General features: G+C 33.9%; 1 protein-coding gene across 2 annotated transcripts in view; it reads left to right on the plus strand.

Annotated features, from left to right (window-relative positions):
* Positions 1-26,047, plus strand: part of SKAP2 (src kinase associated phosphoprotein 2) — a 228,482-nt gene that overhangs the window by 135,327 nt on the left and 67,108 nt on the right. For both annotated transcript variants that reach the window (XM_077121197.1, XM_077121206.1), the window contains 2 exons: positions 16,671-16,748; positions 17,724-17,807. In XM_077121197.1, the coding sequence (XP_076977312.1) occupies positions 16,671-16,748; positions 17,724-17,807 (162 nt within the window). The remainder of the gene's footprint in view (positions 1-16,670; positions 16,749-17,723; positions 17,808-26,047) is intronic.

Here is a 26,047-nt window from a genome sequence, read left to right on the forward strand (position 1 = left end):
CTCATGTAAAAACAAAAACAAAAACAAAAACAAAAAGCAGTGTTGTATATAATGGAGAGGCTGGAAGGAACTGCCTTAAAATGTAGAGCTGTGTTCCAGTAGCCATGTTTCTTGAGGATGATTGAATAATGATATAGCTTTCACAATGTGACGGTGTGATTGCGAAAACCTTGTGTCTGATGCTCCTTTTATCTACCTTGTCAACAGATGAGTAGAACATATGGAATAAAAATAAATAATAGGGGGAACAAATGTTAAAATGAATATAGTATGAAATGCTAATGAAAGCGAGGGGTAAGGGGTATGGTATGATAATTTTTTTTTTCTGTTTTCGTTTTATTTCTTTTTCTGTTGTCTTTTTATTTCTTTTTCTGAATTGATGCAAATGTTCTAAGAAATGATGAATATGCAACTAAGTGATGATATTGTGAATTACTGATTATATATGTTGATGTTTTAGTTCATTTGTTAAATTTTTTTAATTAATAAATAAATTTTTAAAAAAGTAGTATTGTCTGTAGAGTGACATTTCTTTTATTGAATTTTGTTTTAAAATGGCTGATTCAGTATATTGCTGTACCATCATCCTTGGAAATAATTGAGGGATTCTTACAGGGTTCTTCACAAATCAATAACTCTGGAATTTTTAGACAAAAAGCACATTTTAAAATTCTACAAGGAACAAGTTTAATATTGCATAAAAATGTGATACCTTATTAGTCTGCCATTTGTCCAAAGAGCCAGAAATCTTTAAGAGAATTTTTTTAGATGTCCATCTATATATGTCTGTCGCTATATCTATCTATCTACCTATCTATCTATCTATCTATCTATCTATCTATCTATCTATCTATCTATCTATCTATCTATCTATATCTCATCTCCCTATCTAATCTATCTAGCTAGATATAGAATAGAAACTTTTGATTGGAATCTGAACAGACCCTTATTCTTTTGGATCATATTCATGAAGCATTTCCTACAGGCATGTAACTGTAATGCTAATAGCATTTGTTGTCTTCTTTGGTTCCAGATAGACAAATGGTGACATGTTGAAATTTTAATGAGGGCATTGAAATTTCCATTTCATCAATTAGTTTGTAAAGGCAAATTTGAATTTCCCTCTTGGTTATTCAGGTTTTGCTTGTTAGCTTTCAAAGTGGCTTGCCACTCTGCAAAGGGTGGAAAGACTATAGCAGATGGTAAACCTATGACTTACAACCTCTCCTTTTCCCCTCAGTGTTATTACATGGGCCACTATGTCAGTCTTTAAAGCTTTATCCCCAGGGCTTAACTGTACTATGAATTCAGTGATTCTACTAATTGAAAGTTGACAATCTTTGTGTCCAAATATGGTGTGAACTTTTTTTATGGAAATATCATGATAGCATGAGAGTTCATCAATAGTAGTATATAAATTGGTTAATCTCTTCTGAAGATAGTAATAGTAGTGAGAAGACAAGCTTTGTGAAAGGACTATGCTAAAATAACATTATAACTAATCCTTCAGAGTTGCTGCTGTTTTTTTCTTCCTTAGAGGTTATTGCTGTTTGCTAAGTCCATTTAATAAATAATAATATTCTCTTTGCCATGAAAAAAAACTTGATAAAAATGTTTGAAATTTCAAATTTTCCCTGGGGAAGGGAGAATTATTAGAATACAAAAATTACTTAATTTATATATTTATTTTCTTTCACAGACTTTCCAGACAAAGGTTCTAGGAAGAAATTAAACCTTTGAAATAACATAAAACACTCTTATGTTAGATCTAAAGGAGGTTACCATTTTCTCTATAAAAAAATATATGAACAGTTTCTACATTTAATGTCATTGAAAGTTGAATCCATCTTGACTCTGGCCATTTATTTACTGGAACTATAAGAAAAATATTAATGTGGATATTTTCATAGAATCCTAGAACTGTGAGGGCCTTAGAAATGATCTGATTTAACTTTTTTCATATTTTAGAGGAGGAAACTGAGATCAAGAGAAGTTGAGTGATCTGCTTAAGAACACAGATTTTCAGAACTTTTCATTATAGAACTCTTAAAACTATTTCATGGATCTGCAAGTCAGTATCAATGTAACACTGAATTTCTGGGTAACTGCTGTGCAATTAAACCATTTTATTTTCAATTTATATAAAATTTAAGTTTAGGTTTTTCTCTCAGTGCTTAGTCTTTCTGTTTTGTTTCATTTTTATTTTCAGATATACTAATGAATTTTTGTATACAAAATATTTTAGAATTATAAAAAGTATCAGCCGCTCTTTGTCTTTGTATCTGTTATATTCTTGGGGAAAATGGCATCTAATTTTGTATACAAATATGAAGTAAGTTATAATTAAACTGTATTTATGGAATGTTGAATTCTGAGCTGTCAGTAATAGCTATAGGAACTGAGACTCATTGATAGACTTTTCCTCAAGCAAAGTGCCCAATGTACTTACTCTTCAGCCAGAAATCTCAGCGAGATACCAGACATCATCTGGAATGATGTTGAAAGCTTTTTTTTTTTTTTTTTTTAACCTTTCTACAAAATCATAAGGCAACATTGGTTCCTGAAGATGTACTTCAATTCTGGTTGCCACTTCTTAGAAAGATGAGCTAGAACTGTAGAAGTTAATCTAGACAATAAAAGAGCCTCTAAAATGATCAAGGTAGGAGAGGTTATGTTAGCTTGAAATGAGAGACTAAGCTGGATTTTGGAAAGTTGAGGCCTTATCTGTGTTTTAAATATAAAGCAAACATTAAGTGGATAGATATTGTAAAAAAAAAAATGGGTCTGTTTACCAAAATTAGGAACACTAGGATGACCAGGCATCTCTTGAAGTTTCACATATGAGTTTAGAACAGATAAAAGGAAGCACTATCTTCTTACAGGAGGTGGTCAAATTAAATTATGAAGCTCAATACCCCAACTATCAGGTAAAAATGAGAAATTTAAGAATGTTTAGATAAACTTATCGATGTTTATTTGTTATGAATTGAGAGAAAAAAGGATATTGTTGAGGAGGTTATTATCATTTTTGCAGTTCAAGGAAAATGGTCATGTCATGTGGTCATAGAAATATTTGGATAGACTGAGATTCTAGCTCAAAGTGAAAATTCTCAGGGGCAAAGGCAGCATTTTTTTTCCCTTTCTTTTCCAGTATCAGGAAAAGGAATCCTCAGTTGGTAAAGGTGGTGGGAAAAATCATCCTAGTTAAAAGTTGAGTGTTCATATTGAAAGTTATGCAGATGCCAAATAAAAAGGGGGAAAATGAGGCCTATGAGGCCAGTAAAAGGTGAGGCTCAGAAACTTAGCAAGAATTTTGTACCATGGCTAGATTCAATAACCAATGAAGCCCAAAATAAGTAGAAAGGAAACTGAATAAAAAGTTAATTCCAGAACTAAAGTTGCTAGAACCTCTACTGATTTTTAAAAATAAAGTCTTTTTCACTTAAAAAAAATTTTTATTGATAAAATCAAATAACATAAAAACATGAACATTCTTAACATACAAACATTCCATACTTGATGCAATCAATGGCTCACAGTATCATCACATAGTTGTATATTCATCACCATGAACATTTCTTAGAACATTTGCATCACTCCAGAAAAAGAAATAAAAAGGAAAAAGAAGAAACTCATGCATGCCATACCCCTTATCCCTCCCTCTCATTGATCACTAGTAATCCCCTCTATCCAATTTATTTTAACATTTGTTCCCCCTATTATTTATTTATTTTTAATCCATATTTTTCCTCATCTGTCCATACTGCAGATAAAAGGAGCATTAGAATAAGGTTTTCACAATCACACAGTCACATTGCAAAAGCCGTATCATTATACAGTCATCTTCAAGAAACATGGCTACTGGAACACAGCTCTACAGTTTCAGGCACTTCTCTCTAGCCTATCTAATACACCTTAAACTAAGAAGAGGATTTCTCTATAATGCATAAGAATAACCTCCAGGTTAACCTCTCGACTCTATTTGAAATCTCGCAGCTGCTGACACTTTTTTTGTCTCATTTCTTTCTTCCCCCTTTCGGTCAAGAAGGTTTTCTCAGTCCCTTGATGCTGAGTCCCAGCTCATTCCAGGATTTCTGTCCCGTATTGCCAGGGAGATTTACACCCCTGGGAGTCATGTCCCATGTAGAGAGGGGGAGGGCAGTGAGTTTGCTTGCTGTGTTGGCTGAGAAATAGGTCACATCTGAGCAACAAGAGGTTCTCTTGGGGTGACTCTTAGACCTAATTTTAAGTGGGCTTAGCCTATCCTTTGCTGGGATAAGTTTCATAGGAACAACCCCAAGATTGAGGGCTCAGCCTCTTGAACTGGTTGTCCCCACTACTTAGGAGAATATCAGGCCTTCTCCAAATGGGGAAGTTGAATTTTCCCTCTTCCTCACCATTCCCCCAAGGGGACTTTGCAAATACTTTTTTATTCACTGTTCAAATCACTCTGGGATTTATTGGGGTATCACTCTGGACAAACCTAGAAAATCTCATACCCTATTCAATGTTCCATGTACTTATGGTGTTCAATTAAACTGTCTGTAGTCTTTTTCATTTTTAATTGTTCTTTAGAAGTGGTACCTCATACTTAGTCTTAGAGAAATGGGTAAATATAAATTGAATATAGTTAACGTAAGTGTGTGTCTTGGTGTCAGAGGAGTGGATTGGGAGACACAACAGTGTTGAAGAAGGCTCAAAATAGTGTACTGAATGAAACCCAGCACTGGGCAAATTGTTAATTTAACAGATTTTGTTTATTTAAATTATTTTGAGAAAAGAGGTGCAGAAAATAAAAGGACAATTTGATCTCCTCTCTGCTCAACTCTGTCTTCCCCTTCCTCCCTCCCTCTCTTACAAAGGATTTCCATGCTGTCCTCGATCTTTCTTTCATGGTTAAGTGTGATTGGGATCTATTTTTCTACCCTTCCCCATCTTGTATACATAGTGTGACTGTCTGCTAATACCTGTTGATAATACCAAGACTGGTGTTCCATTACCCGAACAACCTAACACCTGAAATATGCCTAAGTGACAATGCCTTCCAGAGAGTTCATACTCTTCTCTGAAATTGAAATTATTTTTCAACTTTAATTAATTCTTTTTAATAGTTAAAACTTTTTCTTAGATTAAACTTATTTCTTAGGTACATTTAAGCATACCAGGTATTTAAGCATACCAGGTTTTTTGTTTTGTTTTGTCCTAGATTCAAGAAAAAAAGAGATAAAATAAGGACGTAATAAAATAAGGACTAAATAATGAACTATTTACAAGATTTGGTAATACTTTAGTTTTTAGATAATTTGTTAATTGATTTCCATACTTTGAGGCTCTTCATTTTCATAGTCTATCCATGATGTCCACCAGTTTTGTTTTGTTTTTTTATGGTTTTTTTTCTGAAATAAAATACGTACAAAAACCAATACATTTCCAAGTACATTTTAACAAGTAGTTATAGAACAGATTTCAAAGTTTGGAATGGGTTACAGTTTTACATTTCAGGTTTTTCCTTCTAGCTGCTCTAAGACACTAGAGATTAGAGACTAAAAAAAAAAGTCAATATAATGATTCAACTGTCATATTAATTTGTTAAAACCTGTCTTCTCTGTTACAACTCCTCCTTCTCCTTTGATCCTTCTCCCTTGATCCTTCTCCCAATCTTTAGAAATATTTGGGCTATGCCCATTCTAACTTTTTCATATTGAAAAGAATGTTGACAGTATAGGATAAGGGGATGGAACTAGTTGATATTCTTGGAGAGGGTGGCCCCTCTGGGTTTCAGGACTTATCTGGCCTAGGAACCCATCTGGAGGTTGTAGCTTTCTGGAAAGTAAACTTAGTGTGTTAAACTTGTGTAGAATCTCAAATGGAGCCCTAGGTGTTCTTTAGGGATGGCAGGAATGGTTTTGGCAAACTGTAACAAATAGCAATATCTAGGTGAAGCTTGTATGAGTAGCCTCTTGACTGTGTTTGAACTCTCTTAGCCACTGATGCCTTATGTTGTTACATTTCCTTTTCCCCCTTTAGTTAGGAAGGTATTGCCGATCCCACAGTACCAGGACCAGGCTCACCCCTGGGAGTCACGTCCCACATTGCCAGGGAGACTTCCACCCCTGGGTGTAATGTCCCATGTAGTGGGGAGGGTAATGATTTTCCTTGCAGAGTTTGGGCTTAAAGAGAGAGAGGCCACATCTGAGCAACAAAATAAGTTTTCTGGAAGTAACTCTTAGGCATAATTATAGGTAGGCTTAGCTTCTCTGCAACAGTAATACATTTCATAAGAGCATACCTTAAGATCAAGGGCTTGAAATGTTCAAAAATGATCATCATAAAGAATATACAACTATGTGATGATATTGTGAGCTACTGATTGTATAATATAGTTGGACTGTCCATGTGTGGATATTTCTCAATAAAAATATATTTTTTTAAATCAAGGGCTTAGCCTCTTAACTTGGGAGTCCCTAACATTTAAGAAAGACTCAGGGGTTTCCCAGGTGGAAAAGTTTAATAGTTGAATGCTTTTTCTCCAGCCGCTTAAGGGACTCTAACAATACTTTTTTAAAATTATTTGCTCAACATACTCTGGGCTATATCCAGGTATTACATTAAACTATAAAGAATTACAAGCCACATTTCCATTCTAAGCTCCTTGTGTTTGGGTTGTTTAAATGAGCTATCCAGGCAGGTTGAGTTAGATTGTGTGCTACAGAAAATTTAGGTTTGAACCAAAATAAACCTCTCTCAACTGAAAATACAGACAATGTCTTCCTTTGCCCTGTGTTCTTATTTACCTTAGTCCCCACCAAATCGGCTTTGTTTTTATCTCTAATCAAAGCTTGATCTCTTTTTTGATTTCTTTATCAGTTGTTATATGTAGCAGTGCTGACTTTCAGAGCTGCAGAACTCCATTTCTTAGTCTTAGTTATCACACAGGTAGCCAAAGTTCCAGGAAAATACCAGGTTATACACGTATAGCGTAGCATCTCAGAATCTAGAAATAACACAACTCCAGACTAAATATGACTGCTATATGAGCTTACAATAGAGGACCTGTTTTCTTTAGATATTTTCTAAGAGACCATAAAATATTTATTCTGTTGTTTCTGGCTTATTTTGTTCCGCATAATGTCCTCAAGATTCATTCACTTCATTGCATGCCTCATGATTCATTCCTTTCTGTAGCCTCACAATCTCCCATCATATGTATATACCACAGTTTGCCTTTTTGCTTCTCAGTCAGTATACCCTCAGTCACCTCCATCCATTGGGCATCGTGGATAATTTCCAAAATAAACAATCCATGTCTTATAGTCTCCTCAGTTGTACAATCCATCAACACTTTGAATTTTAGACAATTTTCATTGCTCCAAAGAGAAAAATAACAGATAAGCACACCTTCACTGAATAGCAAATCTAAACCTCCCCTTAACTTGTCCCTCCCTCCTAATAATTTACCCCTGGTATTGCTGTGGTATTGTTAATGTCTTCCTGTTCACTATAGACCATAGCACACAATAGTAGTTTTCTCCCATAACACTTACTGCTGACTCTTTTTACAAGAAGTAGTTCATACAAGAACTTAATTATATTTGTGATGTTAAATCGGTGGGACATATGTCTCTATACAACCCCTTTCAATCATACTCACCTTCAATATGGCAAAGTTACTGAAACCCCACTAATGAACAATCATTTCTATCCGTTCCCTTACATTCAAGTTCAACCTCATTAGGTAACCTTTCACCCATCTCTAACTTCTGCATATCTCTAGGTCCCCTATATTTTACATTATACATCTCTGAGTTTACCTTTACTAGGTTCATAATAGTGAAATCATACAGTAACTGTCCTTTTTTGTCTGGCTTATTTCACTCAGCATTGTATTCTTAAGTTTCATTCATGGTGTCATATGCTTCAGGACCTCATTTCGTCTTATTGCTGTATAATATTCCATCATATGTATATACCGCATTTTGTTTATTCACTTATCTGTTGATGGGCACTTGGACTGTTTCCATCTTTTAGCAGTTGTGAGTAATGCTGCTATGAACAGTGGGGTGTAAATATCTGCTTTCAGCTCTTCTGGGTATATACTGTGTGGTGGTATTGTCAGGTTGTAGGTCAACTTGATATTTAGTTTTCTGAGGAACTGCCAAACTGTCTTCCACAATAGTTGTACCAACATGCCTTCCCACCAGCAGTAAATAAGTGTTCCAATTTTTCCACATCCTCTCCGATATTTTAGCTTCCTGCTTGTTTAAAAGCAGCCATTCATATGAGTGTGAGGTGATATCTCATTGTAGTCTTGATTTGTATTTCCCTTATTGCTAATGCAGATGAACATATCTTCTTGTGTATTTTATGCATTTATATTTGCTGTGTGTAAACATGTCTATTCATATCCATTCCCCATTTTATAATTGGGTTGTTTGTTCTTTTGTTGTTGAGTTGTATGATTTCTTTATGTATGTAGAATATCAGATCTTTATCCAATATGTAGTTTCCAAATATTTTCTCCCATTGAGTTGGCTGCCTCTTCACCTTTTGACAAAGTCCTTTGAGGCACAGAAGCATTTGATTTTAAGGAATTACCAGTTATCTGTTTTTTCTTTTGTTGCTTGTGCTTTGGGTGTAAAGTTTAAGAAGTTACCTCCTATTATTAGGTCTTGGAGTTGTTTCCCTGTATTTTCTTCTAGGTATTTTATAGTATTTTGGTCTTTGATTCACTTTAATTAGATCTTTGATCCACTTTGATTTAATTTTTATATAGAATATAAGATAAGGGTCATCTTTCATTCTTTTGGCTATTGATATCTAGCCCATTTATTGAAAAGATATTCTGTCCCAGTTCAATGGATTTGAGGCCCTTGTCAAAGATCAATTGATCATAGATTTGGTGGTCTATCTCTGCACTCTCGATTCTATTCCATTGGTCAGTACTTCTTTGTGCCACTTCCATGATATTTCGACAACTGTGGCTTTATAATAAACTTTAGAGTAGGGAAGTTTTAGTCCTCTCACTCTACTCTTCTTTTTTAGGATATTTTTAGCTTTTGGAAATCTCTTCCCCTTCCAAATGAATTTGATAACTAGCTTTTCCAAGTCTGTTGTTATTGGAATTCTGATTGGTATTACATTGAATCTGTAGATCAGTTTGGGTAGAGTTGACATCTTAACTACATTTAACCTTCCTATCCATGAGCAGAGAATCTCTCCATGGAGATCTTCTTTGATTACTATCGTAATATTTTGTAGTTTGTTTATGCACAGATCCTTCACATCCCTGGTTAAGTTTATTCCTAGATACTTTATTCTTTTAGTTGCTATTTTGAATGGATTTTTTTCCTTAATTGTCTCCTCAATTAGGTCATTGCTTATGTATACAAACATGACTGATTTTTGCACATTAATCTTGTATCCTGCCGCTTTGCCAAATTTGTTTTTTAGCTCAAGAAGCTTTGTCATATATTTCTCAGCATTTTTCCAAGTGTAATAGTATGTCATCTGCAAATAAGAAGTTTTGCTTCATCCCTTCAGATTTCAATTTGCCTTTTATTTCTTTTTCCTGCATGATTACTGTAGTTAGAATATCTAGTATAATGTTGAATAATCATGGTAATAGAGGGCATCCTTGTCTCATTTCTGATCTTAGTGGGAAGGCTGTCAATCTTTCACCATTGAGTATGATGCTGGCTATGGGTTTTTCATAGATGCCTTTTATGACATTGAGGGATTTTCCTTTAATTCCTAGCTTTTGGAGGGTTTTTATGAGAAAAAGATGCTGAATTTTGTCAAATGTTTTTCAGTGTCAATTGAGATGATCAAGTCATTTTTCCTTTTCAATTTGTTAATGTGCTGTATTACATTGATTTTCCTGTGTTGAACCACCCTTGCATTCCTGATAACAAACTTCGCTTGGTTGTGATACATAATTCTTTCAATGTATCATTATATTCGATTTGCTAGTATTTATTTGAGAATTTTTACATCTGTATTCATTTGGGAGACTGGTCTGTAGTTTTCCTTTCTTGTAGCATCTTTATCCAGTTTGGTATTCGAGTGATGTTAGTTTCATAAAATGAGTTAGGTAGTGTTCTTTTTTTTCTCAAGTTTTTGGAAGAGTTTGAACAGGATTGGTGTTAATTCTTTTTGGAATGTTTCATAAGACTCCCCTGTGAAGCCATCTGGCCCTGGGCTTTTCTTTGTAGGAAGATTTTTAATGACTGATTGAATCTCTTTACTTGTAATTTGTTTTGTTGAGATCTATTTCTTCTTGCTCAATATACTAATTTGTGTGTTTCTAGGAATTTGTTTAACGTGTCTAGTTTTGTTGACATATAGTTGTTCAGAGTGTCCTCTTATGATTTTTTTCTTACTTCTTCAGGGTCCATGGTAATGACCCCCCCCCCCCATTTCTGACTTTGTTTATTTGCAGCTCTCTCTTTTTGTTCTTTGTCAGACTAGTTGGGGTCCCTCAATTTTAATGATTTTCTTAAAGAACCAACTTTTGGTTTTAATGATTCTTTCTATTGTTTTTTTTTTTTTGTTCTCCAATTCATTTCTTTTTGCTTTAATCTTTGTTATTTCATTCCTTCTATTTGCTTTGGCTTAGTTTGCTGTTCTTTCTCCAGTTCGTCCAGTGAGCAGTTAAGTCCTCGATTTTTGCCCTTTATTCTTTCTTAATATGGACATTCACCACTGCCTTTACTGCATCCATAAGCCCTGATGTGTTGTATTATCATTTTCATTTATTTCCAGATATTTACCAATTACTCTAGCAATTTCTTTTTTGACCCACTGATTGTTTGTGTGTTTAATCTTCATATATTTGTGAAAATTCTGGTTCTTTGGTGGTTATTGATTTCCCAGTTTCATTCCCAGAGAAAGTGCTTTGAATAATTTCAATCTTTTGAAATTTATAAAGACATATTTTGTGCCCCAGCGTATGATATATCGTGGAAAATATTCTTTGAGCACTAGAGAAAAATGTATATACTGTTGTTTTAGGGTTTAACGATCTACATATGTCTAATTCATTTATCACACTGTTTAAGTTCTCTATTTCCTTATTGCTTCTCTATCTGGTTGTTCTGTCTATAGAGGAGATTGGTCTATTGATGTTTTCCACTATTATTGTTGAAATATCTATTGCCCCCTTCAGTTTTGCTGATGTTTGCTTCATGTACTTTGGAGCTCCTTGATTAGAAGCATAAACATTTATGACTGTTATTTCTTCTTGGTGAATTGTCCCTATTATTAATATTTAGTGTCCTTCCTTGTCTGTTATAATGTTTTTACATTTAAAGTCTGTTTTGTCTGATATTAGCATAGCAACTTTTACTTTCTTTTGGTTACAGCTGGCATGGAACATCTTTCTCCACCCTTTCACTTTCAATCTATTTGTATCCTTGGGTCTTAGATCTAAGTCTCTTGTAAGTAGCATATGGATGAATCATATTTTTTAATCCATTCTGCCAATCATGTCTTTTAATTGGTGAGTATAGTCCATTAACATTTCAGTTATTACTGTTCAGGCATTTCCTGAATCTACCATTTTATCCTTTGGTTTATATTTGTTAGATCTATATATTATTTCCTCTCTCTCTCTTTTTATCTTTTAAGTTACCCTTACTAGTACTCTTCAGTAATGTGCCCTCCATCTAGACCTCCCTCTCCTGTCTCTCTCTCTCTCTTTTTTATTTTTTTTGTCTTTCAAAACTCTTTAGTATTTCTTGCAGGGAAGATCTCTTGTTGACTATCTCAGCTTTGTCTGTGAACATTTTAATCTCTCCCTCATTTTTGAAGGACACCTTCATTGTATAAAGAATTTGTGGTTGGAAGTCTTTCTCTTTCAGGATCTTACATTTATCATACTACTACCTTCTTGCCTCCATGGTACCTGTTGAGTAGTCTAAACGCAGTCTTATGTGACTTCCCTTGTATGCAGTGAATTTCTTTTTTCTTGCTGTTTTCAGGAATTTCTGCTTCTCTTCAACATTTGACAGTTGGTTAGTATGTGTCTTGGAATAGACCTATTTAGATTTATTCTATTTGGGATTTGTTAGGCTTCTGGGTTGTCATATGTTTGTCTTGTATAAGGGTTAGAAAGTTCTCCCCCATTATCTCCTCAATTAATCTTCCTGGCCCTTTACTTTTCTCTTCTCTTTCTGGGACACTAGTGATTCTTATATTTGTGTGCTTTATGTTGTCTTTCATTTCCTTGAGATCCAATTCCAATTTTTCCATCTTTCTTGCCATTTGTTCTTTTTTTGTGTTCAAATTCAATTGTCCTGCCTTCTAATTTGCTTATTCTTTCTTCTGCCTTTTCAAATCTGTTGTGTGTCTATATTTTTATCTTGGTCTAAAGTGTTTTTCATCTCTCTGAGTTCTGCTTCTTTTCTATTTATTCTTCTTAATGCTCTCCTGGTGTCTTCTTGATGTCTTTTTCGTCATTAATGAACCCATTGAATTTATTTAGCAGATTTGTATGAACATCTCTAATTAGTTCTAAATCCTGTGTCTCTTCGGTATTTTAATTCAGTCATTTGGCTGGGCCATATCTGCCTGCAGATTTTCTGATACCTTTAAGGCATTGATTTTCTTGATAAGGTTATTTTGAAAGTTGATTTTCCTAATCTAAGGTCTTATATTTGCATGGGTTTGCATTGAAGGCCTCCTTTTGCACTTGGTTTGTCAGTAATTCCCTGCCATACCAAGGTCTGGACCTCAGGCAAGGGATGCAACTCCATTTGAGGATCTGTTTAAAGCTAGACTGATAGTTTGCCAAAATGCACTTTCTGTTTCTTCCCAGCACATGATGTTCTTGTATAGCAAACTAACTGTAAGGAAATTTGAATTCCAGTACTGCCTTTTTTCCCCCTGAGATGCTAGGAATATAGTACGCACTTGATAGATACTTATTTTTTTTTAATTCATTATGACTTTGTTACCATTTTCCATGCTTTGGGTTTCTGAATTGTGAATTGGAAGAGGACCCATTCCTTTCCAACCATTGTATTTATTTAGCTTTATTTTTGACATTTTGAGCTGCTTGAGGAAGGTGGGATTATCCTATAAAAGATAAGGGATCAGTTTGTAAAACGGAAACTATTCTTTCTCAGTATATACATTGTTTATTCAGGGTCTGAAAACTTGTGGCTACCAAAACAAGTCCATTAGCAATCTTCTGAGAACAAACAGACTGGCCTACAATCAGAGCTTAATTTTTTTCTCCCCTTATTTTGGATATTATTTCTTTTCATTTTCTTTTTTTAAATATTTTTATTGTAAACCTCAACAAGCAAACATACAAACATTCTTGACATACAAACATTCTATACATAGTGTGCAATCAGTGGCTCACAATGTCATCACATAGTTGTGTATTCATCACCATGATCAATTTTTTGAACATTTGCACCTCTCCAGCAAAAGAAATAAAAAAGAAAAAACTCATACATACCATACTCCTTACCCCTCCCTCTCATTGACCACTAGTATTTCGGGCTGTTCAATTTATTTTAACCTTTGTTCCCCCTATTATTTGTTTGTTTTTAATCCATATTTTTTACTCATCTGCCTATACCATAGATAAAAGGAGCATCAGACACAAGGTTTTCACAATCACACAGGCATATTGTAAAAGCTATATCATTATACAGTCATCATCAAGACTCATGGCTACTGGAACACAGCTCTACAGTTTCAGGTATTTTCCTCTAGCCTCTCTAATACACCATAAACTAAAAAGGGAATATCTATATAATGCATAAGAATAACCTCCAGGATAAACTCTCAACTCTGAAATCTGTTAACCACTAAAACTTTATTTTGTCTCATTTCCCTCTTAGCCCTTTTGGTCAATAAGATTTTTTTCAATCCCTTGATGCTGAGTTCCAGCTCATTGTATGATTTCCGTGCCACGTTGCCAGGAAAGTTTACACCCCTGGAAGTCATGTGCCATGTAGAGGGGAGAGGGCAGTGAATTCGCTTGCCATGTCTGCTTAAAGAGAGAGAGGCCACATTTGAGCAACAAAAGAGGTTCCCTGGGGGTGACTCTTGGGCCTAATTTTAAGTAGGCTTAGCCTGTCCTTTGCAGGAATAAGTTTCATAGGGGTGAACCCCAAAATCAAGGGCTCGGCCAGTTGATTTGGTTGTCCCCACTGCTTGCTAGAATATTAGGAATTCTCCAAAGGATATTATTTCTTCATCAACCAGTTTCACCTTACTAAAATGAAATTTTTTAATTCCTTAAAAATGCTTAACTTGTAGTAGTTATCAAACCAGGATTTTCCTGGTCTTTCTGATTCTCTTTTTCTAAGGAACAGTGGTGTCTTACATTTACATTAACATTCATTCTCTTGAACTAATAGCTATAGTTATGGTAACATACATTGTAGTAGTAATATTTCATTATAACAATAAATGCTAACATCTACTGAGTGCCTACTAAGTGCCAAAGGACTAAAGCCCAGGGCTGAGCTTATCTTTGGGACAGGGGTGTAAATTTTGATATTGTAACAGAGATAATAATGTAATTGTAGATTCATTAGAATGTTGTATTGAATAGTTTCCCATAGTGAGAAAATGTAATTATGGCATTTGGGAAAGTTTACATTAGCCGTATGTTCCTTTTCTTCAGTGTATCATTATGCTTGCGTTTGTACATTCTTAACTCTTTGGAACTATCTGAACCTTGCTAAATGGTGACATACAATGATCATTGTGAATATAGTGTTATGAGGTCTAAATAATGTGAGAATTTGTGTTTTTTAAAGGAAAATTACTACTTTTATGTTTTGTAGCTAATTAAAAAAAATTTCTACTGTCCAAAAGTATTCTATTCATCTCTTTATGGTGCTATGCAAATGAAAAGATTCTTCTAAGTACTTAAAATCTAAAGTGTTCTAAAGGGATTAAATTTATAAACTTTGGTTTTTTTTTTAATTCACGTAACTAAGCAAATCCTGGATATTGGACAAATAGCAATAAAGGTTTAGAAAATGAAATTTCGTTTCAAAAAGTTGCATTTTGTTCCCCAGAAAATGAAATAAAAAATTTTTAAATAGAAATGTGAATTTAGAATTCAGAATATGTATTGCTTGTGACATCAAATTTTATTGTGATTTATTAGAAGGAAATTTAATTAACATTTTTCTTAAAGCAAATGACAAGTCATCTGTATGTTTGTCCTGGTAGATTCTAATTCTTCTCCTCTTCTCCCCTTTTCTCCTTTTTATTGTTCTTAACTGGTAACTTTTTAAAGTTGAAAGCTATGCTAAAAGTACTGTTTCTCTACAGAATTATTTAAATTTTCTTAAGATGTAGAGCATTGATTATATATGTAAATAAAATCTGTTATGCCCCAATGGAAGTGAGAGAGTCGTGGGACTATGCCTCAGTACGCCGTACCTAACCAGGTGCAGGCAATTGATGCTTTTCCCTTGACCAGTTAAAGTAGTACTTTGGACCTTAAGATGGGAGAATTGCCTCTTCCTTCTGTAGTTTATTTTCACCAAAAATAGTGCTTAACAGTTTGTTTCTATAATCTTAAATACACAAAATTTTTATTTATAGGATGTTTGCAGCAAATATTCTTGTATTTACACTGTGGACAAAATACTTATAAAATGTTTCATACTGTACAATTATAACATTAAAATATTTAATGAATACATTTGCTTTCTCCTTCTGAAATGCCATCAATATGATGCTTCTTACAAAGAGATTTTGTGTGGTTGAATTATAAAGTTTGCATGCCAGTCATATAAAAACCTGAACACAAGCAGACATCCACAAAAATTAAATTATCATGCTCCTTAGTTGGAGCAGTAAAGACTCCATTTCCAGGAATTTTATTTAGAAAGAAATACTTCCAGAATGGTTTTATATTTGTTAGAATTTGATATTTTTATGTGGCAGTACTATTTACATATTTCCTTCTGCCAGTATAACTTAGATTAATAAGAGAGTACAATTAATCATTAATGTTTGTTCTTTTTTTAAATACCCACAATTGGGTGAGTCACATTTCTGGGAAGATAATCTGATCAAGCTACCAATATACAGTGCTGGATAGGATTTAAGAGAAACGACTGCCTCCACAGGATTGAATTAGGATTAAGGCATGCTTTTCTAGGGTACATAAATCCTTTCAAACTGATACTGACTCACAGAAACATATTTATTCATTTAATTTTGGAGAAAAAACATTTTACATTCTATTTGTTTGGAATAGAGATATAAAGGTAAGAGTTAATATGCATTGAAAATTTTGATATTAATCTAATGTGAATATAAATAAGTTTATATGATTTATTTGAAATTCCTAACTTTTCTTTCAGGGACTTAGTGCATTTGTTTTAATAGTTTTTGAGTCCTTTCCTTACAGAATACAGATTGAAAAGTATTGCCCTTTAGAGATCATCCAGATACATAATATTACTATATTTAGGTATCATGATATATTAAGTAAAGAAATACAGAACATTTTTTTTACTCTTGAGATGTAGAGAAGGAAGAGAGAACTTGGTCAATGGAAACAAAATTAATAGACTTGGATTTAAACAATTTTGTTGATTAAAAGTATACCAAGCTAAAGAGATCTGGTATTTAGTTTTCTTAAAATGTATTGCTAACTGCTTTTTCTCATTCCCTCTTCCCTATAGGAAACCAGTTCCCTCCAATTGCAGCACAAGATCTTCCTTTTGTCTTAAAGGCTGGCTACCTAGAAAAACGCAGAAAAGGTAAATTGTAGGATTCTAATGCAGTATACATTTGGAGTCAATATTCTCTAGGTGATTGAAGAGTTTTAAGACTACAAAAAAATCTGGATGACATTATCCAAACCACAAAATACAGATTTTAGCTTTAAATAATTTTCAACAACAAAACTTTTGTTTAGGTTTTTAGTTGTTAACTTCTGCTATTTGTAAATGATTCAGGAGCTGTTTCCCGTTTCTTGTAAGAAAGCTGTGGGCCATGACTGTATTTTCAAGGGTGGGATTTCTCACCATTGTCCCACCCAGCTGAGCAGCAGGTTATCCTGCACCTGGCCTGGCACACACCGTGTCTGCTACGTTTCAGCTCTAGCCTGGCATATTGTCTGCAATTTTCTATTATTCATTTCAGTGTTTCTCTCCAAAGGCTTTGATAATTGGGAGTTGGCCATATGGTCTCATTCTTTCAACACCAATATATAATGGAAATGAAATATGGAGTTGGTGTTATTATATGGGAAATGAAAAGCAGAAAGTCTATTTATTATTATTCTGCCTCTCAGTAGTTCCTTTGCACCCATCTATTTACATTCTAATTTGCTTTTCTTAGCATTCTGAGATTAAGTTTAAAACTGAAGGAGATAATAGAAATAATCTAGGCCAACTTTACCTTCTCCCTTTTATAGCAGAGGTGAAAATAAGACGCAGACGAATTCTTTTTCTTAAAATTTTTAATCAAATGCTTGTTTTGACTGTCCCTGTCAGGAAAGTTTGTCAGCCTTACCATTTGATCCTGTAAGTATAGCAACCCTGATTTAATTCATTCCTTTTAGCTCTTTTTTGTCTCCTGGAATAGAAGATCAATTAATCATAGAATCTTAGAGCAAAGGAACCTTAGAGATTATATTAACTAAAATTTTCCTTTTGCATATAAGGAAATGGTCTTATATTTATATATGCAATGTATATTATCTGAACTGTTTTTTTCACCCTTTGTTGTAGATATCAGCTTTCTAGGATTTGAATGGCAGAAACGGTGGTGTGCTCTCAGTAAAACAGTATTCTATTATTATGGAAGTGATAAAGGTAGTATTATATAAATTTCTGTTGCATGATGATTTTTCTTTTTTTGCCATTTTTCCTTCCTTCCTTCCTTCCTTCCTTCCTTCCTTCCTTCCTTCCTTCCTTCCTTCCTTCCTTCCTCCCTCCCTCCCTCCCTCCCTCCCTCCCTCCCTCCCTCCCTCCCCCTTGCCTTCTCCTCCCCTCCCCCTTCCCTTCCCCTCCCCCCTTCCTTTCCCCTCTCCTCCCCTCCCTTCCCCTCTTTCTTTCTAGTAGAGTGTACTATAAACTGAAGACAAATAGAGAAAGAACAACTGAGAATTTTGATAATTATGGTCTAATTCTATTTCATTATTTGACAAACGCTGTGAATTCCAGAATGTCCTAAAAGTTAGCACAGTTTGTATTTTATCGAATTAGGAAGTAGAGTAAGAGCATTTCCATTTGTGTAGCCTTTTTCCTTAGGAAATATTTGTCATCCGGGCTAAAGTTATAAAATTAGGACAAGTTAAGACTATAAGGTTGTGAGCTTTGAAGAAATAAGATGTTTTTTTCCTTAAATATTTTTAAAGAAAAATTTATGTAAAGCTAAATATATGCAACATCTTTCTTAGCTCCCTTTACAGATTTAAATGACAACAACAAACACACGTTTAGATTTTACTATGGGCTGGCCACTGTTTTCAGCACTTTAGCTATATCATAACTCATACAGGCCTATGAAATAGGTACTATTATTAGCTCCACTTATGTTACAATTAGGAAAGCAGACCAGAGAGGTTAAGTAACTTTTTCAAAGTCACAGAGCTAGTAAATGACAGATCTGAGATTTGAGCTAGGCAGTATGGTTAGAGTCCATGCTCTTAACCAGTATTGTCACTGTATTAATTTAGAAACAAGAAGTTATGTTTTTGTAATTTAATTTGCTTATTAATAAATCTGTTGTCATAGTTCATGTAAATTTTAATATATTATTTGGACAAATAGAGACACAAAATATTAAAATTCAAAGAATATAAGCTTTCTTAGTTTTACTTTTTTTTTTACTAGGGAAAACAGGTCAAAAGGAGAATTATTATAGAGTAAGGATCACCTAGAAATATATGACACTCATTTCCAGAAAAGGCACTATAAGGAGAAGAAAGATATAATGAAAGCCTCATTTTATATCACTGAATATAAGTTTTCTCATAGAATTGTTACTTAACAGTGTTGGTTGGAAATTTGTTTCATTTGATATTATTTGTGTTTTTTTAACTTTTTTCTTATTATACAGACCTGCAGATAAGAGTATTGCATCTTTGATAAATTTGGGAATACTTGCATAATGCTAGAAGATGTGCTCACATTTTGTGGCTAATAGAATTTAAAAATTAAGAATTGATTCAGTGGCATTTGTCACACACTTACATGTTCAAATGTAATAACGGCATCAATGAAGTGCAAACTGAAAATAACTATAAACAGATAGTCTTCTTCCTTCTGCTTAGGGCAAATAAGTGATTTCCAGAAAACTTTTGAGTCCAAGTTCAGTTATGATTATCGTAGGTCGTAAACATGTGTTATTAATATAGGAATATAATGGCACAGTATTATGAATTTAGATCAAAGTCTTACATTTCTATAAAAAAAAATCCTCTTTTTAATCACCTTTGTGGATCTCAAGGTAATAAGAGCAGGGGAGGAGATTTCAACTTCTTGTGACTTTGGTTCAACTAGGTTTCTCATTTGCAATTTCTTTAAGAATCAGTGACCACAAATGTCAGTCCTTCCACTTCTAGTCCTGACTGGTGTAAACTGTCAGAGATAATAAGAGTTATCCAAAAACTTAAGGATATTTATATTTATTTCAAAGGCTAATATTAAATATAGAAATTCTAATTAGATGTTTTGGGTATTAGTTAAATTCTCATTTCTGTTTTTTTTTGAGGAGAACTTGTAATCATAATATTCTTTGTAAGTTGTATTTTAACTATTTTGTGATCCACTAACTTTTAAAAAGTGATCAGTCTAGCATTCCTTTTTCATGTTGGTATTTGAAGGTCTGGTTTATATTTCCTTAAACTCTTCCCTGTCTGTTACTTTTGAAGCCCGTATTTCCAGTTTCCAAATTTCAGAGCTGTTTTAAGTAGTCCTTTTCTCTTTTGGCTGCTTTCTTTGGGAGTCTTGTCCAGTTCCTCTCCTTCTAGGGATTTAAAATAAAATCCATGTTTAGATGATTTTAATTGTTCACTTCACATGATCCTTATTTCTTTCCTTCATATTTTTATCTTTTCAAAAAAAGGAAAGACCAGGAAAACATATGTCACATATGTCACATAAAATTTTTATTTTCTTTTATGAAGTCAGATAGCTAATTTTTTGCAGCCTTATTTACTGTATAAACCATTTACCTGAACTTTGGAAAAACTATTTAGATATAGGAGAACTATAATTCTCCAACTAAGCAAGATTTAGATTAATGGATCACAGAGACACATAAGGAGTTGATATCGCTTACTACGTTAAACTGTACTTTTTTTTTTTGTTTTGCACATGCATAGCTCACATTTTCTATCTTATAGTGTATGCCAAAAAAGATATTGACCCATAAAGATGGTAATGGCTTTGAAAGAGTAATTCCAGCCTCTAGGGTAAATAATGCACTTACCTTTGTACCTGTAAATATTGTCTGTATTTATTATTCATAGCCATTTGGGGCCCTTAAGTAACAAATATGTACACTACATATTTTATCACTTTATAAAATCACATCCATCCTCTCATCTCCTTCTACTTCCTTTGATTATCATGAGTCTCATTCATCAGACTCCTTAGGTCGTAGGTGCTGAGACTTCCCATCAAAGACGTTCATTCATTCACTCATGCAATCATTCATTTTTTAATTTAATAAACACATATTGGGCATTAGGTTGATAGTAGTCACTAGGGAGCCAAAGATGCTCTTGCCTTAGGTGTTCAGGGTTTGGTTTGTATGAGTAGCAAAGAGAGGAGACAGGTAAACATGACCAACTGCCTAGGGGAGTTAGGGAAAACTGTCTAGTGGAGAGAACACTTCATTTAAAGAATGAGCAGGAGTTTGTCAGGTGAAGAAAGGTAGAACAAGAAGATACTGAGTTGCAGAAGACCAGGGATGGGATGAAGGTGGCTGGAACAGGGTGTGAGTGATGGGAGAGGAGCGTGTATGGCTGAAAAAGTGGTTTAGGATCAGATTGATAAGGATTTTATTGTGAATGTGGCCTTTAAGCAAAGGGCTGAATGGCCAGATTGGGTTTTTAGTAATTGTGATAGTATTATAAAGGTTAGATTGGAATGGGTAGAGACTGGGTTAACAGGACCATATGGGGGAGGCTGAACTAGTCTAGGCAAGGAAAGTTGACACAGGGCTGCTAAGAGGCAGAAGGAGGATTTACGCAGATCTCCCTGGCTCCAAAGCCATGCTCTGTGATTGGTCTCAACCCCTCCAACATACCTATAAATTTAGGAACCTCATCTAAACTCAAGTCTTTTTCTTTCTTGTTTTTCTTTTTCCATTTAGCTTCCATATAAACTTTAATCAGCATTATGAATCTTAACTCTTCCCCTTTTTTAGTTCATATTATCTCTTGTGTTTTCCCACTTAAGGACTTTGGCTGTTTCCCCACTTCTAATTATGGAATATCCCAGTGCTATCCAATATTTAGCAGCTATACCCAGAAGTCTCTAGTTGATTCAACCAAGTCATTTTAAATGTATATCAAAGGTTATTTATTACATCATGTGGTTGTAGTTTTTATTGTAATACCTTTCAAATTATATAACGTAATTACTAGAAAATTGGGCTTAAAACAAATAATGTAATGTAACAAAACTTTCAGGATTTGGTAGGGAAATATAGTTTTTCATTGAAATTGCCCTCTCTTTTCTCTTACTTCTCCCAAAACTTCACCATTGATAGTGGGAATAGATAAATATCTGTTCAGTTTTAATAAAAATTCTAAAGTATGTTTTGATGTTGAAATAACATTCTCATTCTCTTATAATATTTTAAATATTGTTAAAGTGACAGAATATATTCATAATTAGAAATGCTATTGTTTTGTATGTTTGCTAACAGCCACAAAAGGTTACCTTTTTCTCCTGATTCATTTGATTGGGGCAAATTCCTGGTTTAAAGCATCATCATTTTATAATTATATCATAATGAAAGGTATATACATATATAATGAATGTGGAAATTAACTGATATTTTAAAAATTTACATTGTGATGTTTACATTTTATATATGAAGAAGAATAATATCTATGTTCTTTCTTAAGAAAGAAAAATCATTAATTCTACTTTTGACAGAAATTACTATTATTTATGGGCTTTTGGGCCTTTACTATGCAAGTTAACATAAAGTTTATCACTATAAATGTTAAATGAAGGATATGCCTTTTATTTTCTTCCTTTGTAGTTAAGAGACTATGATAGTATAGAGAAGTTAAAATATATCAAACATACAGTAGAATTTCGTTAACATGCAGAAATATTTAGGGACAAACTAAGTCTCAGTACGGGGTGCGTGCCCACAAATTGTATTGAAGGTATACATAAATTAAAGGTATATATATTTTAAATCAATATGGGCTCTGCTTATGTCTATCTGTATTTATTTCATTACAACCACAAAGGTTTAATCTTTTCTCCTCATTTGTTTGATGATACAGATATAGCATCCTCTATACCAGTAGATAGTCTTTGAACATCTACTAAGTATTATTAATGCAGGACAACATAAAACATTGGCTCAGAGGAATGGGCCCAAAGTAGCCATAAAACAGAGTGATATGTGGGAGCTGCCTCACTGATGCAAGGGTAAAGTGAGGACTGATGAGACTGGAAGGGATAGATCTGAAGCTTTTAGATCTATAGTAAGGAATTTGCTATTTCCCGTCTAAGAAACAGTTAATGTTTCTAAGTATTGAAGGTAAGCATATGACATAAACTCAGATTGGGTGTTGGAAACATCATGTTAACAGCTGTCAGAAAAAGATTTGGAGGAGTTTAAGACTGGAAGCAAGACTCTTTCTGAGCCTGAGTTGCAGAGAGTCCAGTGAGCTAAGGCAGAGGTTGTTTATTGCATTAAGCTCATAAAAGAGGGAGCCATGGGTTATCCTGGATGTTTTCACCTCCTTCATAGCACCGTTCATTCTCTGATTACTATAGAAAGCGCTAATATCTCTAAGGATATTAAACATTCTTTGTGTAATGTTTATCGTAACAATAGCTGTGTGTTATGATATCCTTACAGACCATATCAGACCTATCTGAATTTCAATTTTAGAAAACAACAGTAGGATTAGCCAAAAAAGACAAAATAGAATGTAAATTCACATTCTACAAAAATGCCTGTAATTTATCGAATAGATAAACTACCTTATACAACTTTATTTTTTAATCAAGTTCATGTCTATGATTGAAAATGTGTATACAGAACCACTTGATTTTTATGCTTGTACAGTTATTCTAAAGAAAAAAGATTTTGAAAATACCTAAATTTTCCTGCCATTAGATTGTAATAGCCAAACTTTTTAATTCTAACTAAGGTGCTTCCCAGTCACTATTTTCATTTAAAATAGTAATAATTTGATATTTTCTCACATTGTAATTCAAAATACCAGAAATATATTTCACGTGGCTAAATTAGCATTGGAAACTATTTCTGTGAGCTGTATAAATAAAAGAAAAAGTTCTTGTATCTCTAATTGAGAAGATAGAACAACTTGCTCATCAGTTTGATAAAGTGGAAGGGTTTAGTACTGAGGGCATGTTTTCCTCTTTCCTACTCATTAGCATTAACACTTACAGAATAACACGAGTTATTCTTAAATATAAGTAACAGATATTATCAAGCATGGCTGAACATATTGCATATCTTTGTTTTGTAGCCATTTGTACCAAGTTAGTGTTCTTGTTAAGAACACTGGAAAGCAACTTTGTTTATGCAGAAGAGGAATTTATTGGGAGAATATAAGCTATCAGATAGCACTGATGGGAGGTGATAGCCATTTCTGCATTCTTAACAGGCACCCAAGATGATTCTGACATAGATGTTTCTTGAAATATACTTTGAGAAACTCCTTTCTAGAAGATAGTGGAAATGGTTGAAATCATAAAGTTTTGTGATCAGACTTATGTTCAGGTCCCAGCTTTTACCACTTATTGGTTGTATGACTCTAAGTAACTTTGTTAATTTGTTTTTTTTTCCCATTAATAATGGAGGTATAAAATATACCTTCTGTCTCCTAGATATCAATAAATGAGATATACTATATTAAGTTACTAGCACATAGAAGAAGCTCAGTAAATGTGAGTTGTCTTTCTGGCAGCTTAAAAACCCCAGAATACAGCTATAAACTAAAAGCTTGTGAGAAAGTCAAAGAAAATGCATTAACCTCATGCATTTTCTTTTGTAGGAGATCAGGACCAACTGCTTTTTACCTTGAACCTACTGAATTAGAATTGTGAAAATTAAGTTACTGATTTAATAGATTTCATTATCTAGTTTCTTCTGGCAACGTTCAGTTCTATAGACATTAAATTTGAACAGCATGATAAGGGCAAGGTTAAAGTATGAAATAGAAGCCAGAGGAAATTTAATAGAGGAACAAACACCTCAGAAACACTGAGGGCATAATATAAGAACTAATACTCAAAATTATACTACTCAATCATTAAGAAAACATTAAAATATGTTTGGAAGACATTGTTTGAGAGGTCAGGGAAGTGTATCTTTTCAGAGATGTCCATCATAATGGACATTTAACGTTTCTTAAAGTATTAGCACTTAAAAGAATAAGCTTTGGCTATTTTGGAAATTCACTTGATAAAACACTTCACTGGTCTTTCACAATTCTGGGTAAATGAACTTAGATGGCCTTATTTCCCATTTGATTGACATGTTACTATCTTTAACAATCAGTCTCATGTCAACAGATATCATTGTAACTTTCCCAGAAGGCACGTGAAATTAACCTCTATATAATCTTAAAAAGTGCAGATTGCCATATAATTCTAACTTTTCTCCTGTTTCTCTGTCCAAAAAAAAAAAAGCTAAAGCGAAAGGAGATGAGCAAGGTTTTATCTCAGCCATTTCTGCCCATTTCATGTCTTGGACTTTCTATTCCATATTGGCTAATTGGAAATATGGCCACTTTACAATTATGGATTTGCAAAAGTTACAGAGAAAAAGTTATGAAAGTACTTTAGAGGCATGCGGCTAGGTGAATGAACCTTGAGGACAGTATGCTGAATGAAATGCCAGAAATAAAAGACAAATATTATCATACCTCACTCATGTAGACTGACTATACTATATAAACTTGGAGAATCGAAGTTGAAAGCATGGGTTTTCAGGTTGGGGCCTATTGTAAAGGGTCCTAGACTGTTATAAACTCTTACAGCAGTCACAAATGTTCAGGAATTGTAACTGTTATATCTAAATTCTGAGATACTGAACTATTTGCATATAACCTGGTTGTTCCCTGAAATTCCGGGTATTTATGTGACTCCCGAGACTCAGAGTTAGAGCACTGAAGCTATGAAAGTCAGTATTTCCCCATACAGCATCTGTAAAAAGGTTGAAAAAGTGATCAGACTTTGACTAAAGATATGAATGAAGCTGATCTGGATAGGACTAAGATAAGTAAAAATACAGAGTAAAGAATGATATGGTCCATATTTAGAACTTCAACTTCTGTGTAAGACCAAAGACAGAGATGTTTATTTGGTGCAAAATTTATATTTTGGGTTATGCATTACCTAATTTAACTTGTATGGTCAGTTTATTTGAGCACCATAATTACAAGGACTGTTGATTAGGGTATAAGATCTTGTTGGTTTTTATAGGTTAGTGTGAAACCCCAATATATCCCCGAGTAATTTGGGTAGGGAATACAAAAATATTTGCTAACTTCCCTTGGGGGACTGGGGAGAAAGGAGGAAATACTAAACTTCTCCATCTGAGGAATTCCTGATAATATCACAAGCAATAGAAACAACCAATCCTATTGATTGAGCCCTCAATGTTGGGTTTCGACCCTATGAAGCTTATTCTTGCAAAGGAGAAGCTAAGCTTACTTATAATTATGCCTAAGAGTCACCCCCAGAGAACCTCTTTTGTTGCTCAGATGTAGCCTCTCTCTCTAAGCCAACTTGGCAGGTGAATTATCTACTTTCCCCACTACATGGTACATGACTCCCAGGGGTATAAATCTCCCTGGCAACATGGGACAGAACTCCTG

The sequence above is a fragment of the Tamandua tetradactyla genome, chromosome 1 (assembly GCF_023851605.1).
Source record: "Tamandua tetradactyla isolate mTamTet1 chromosome 1, mTamTet1.pri, whole genome shotgun sequence".
NCBI classification, from domain to species: domain Eukaryota; kingdom Metazoa; phylum Chordata; class Mammalia; order Pilosa; family Myrmecophagidae; genus Tamandua; species Tamandua tetradactyla.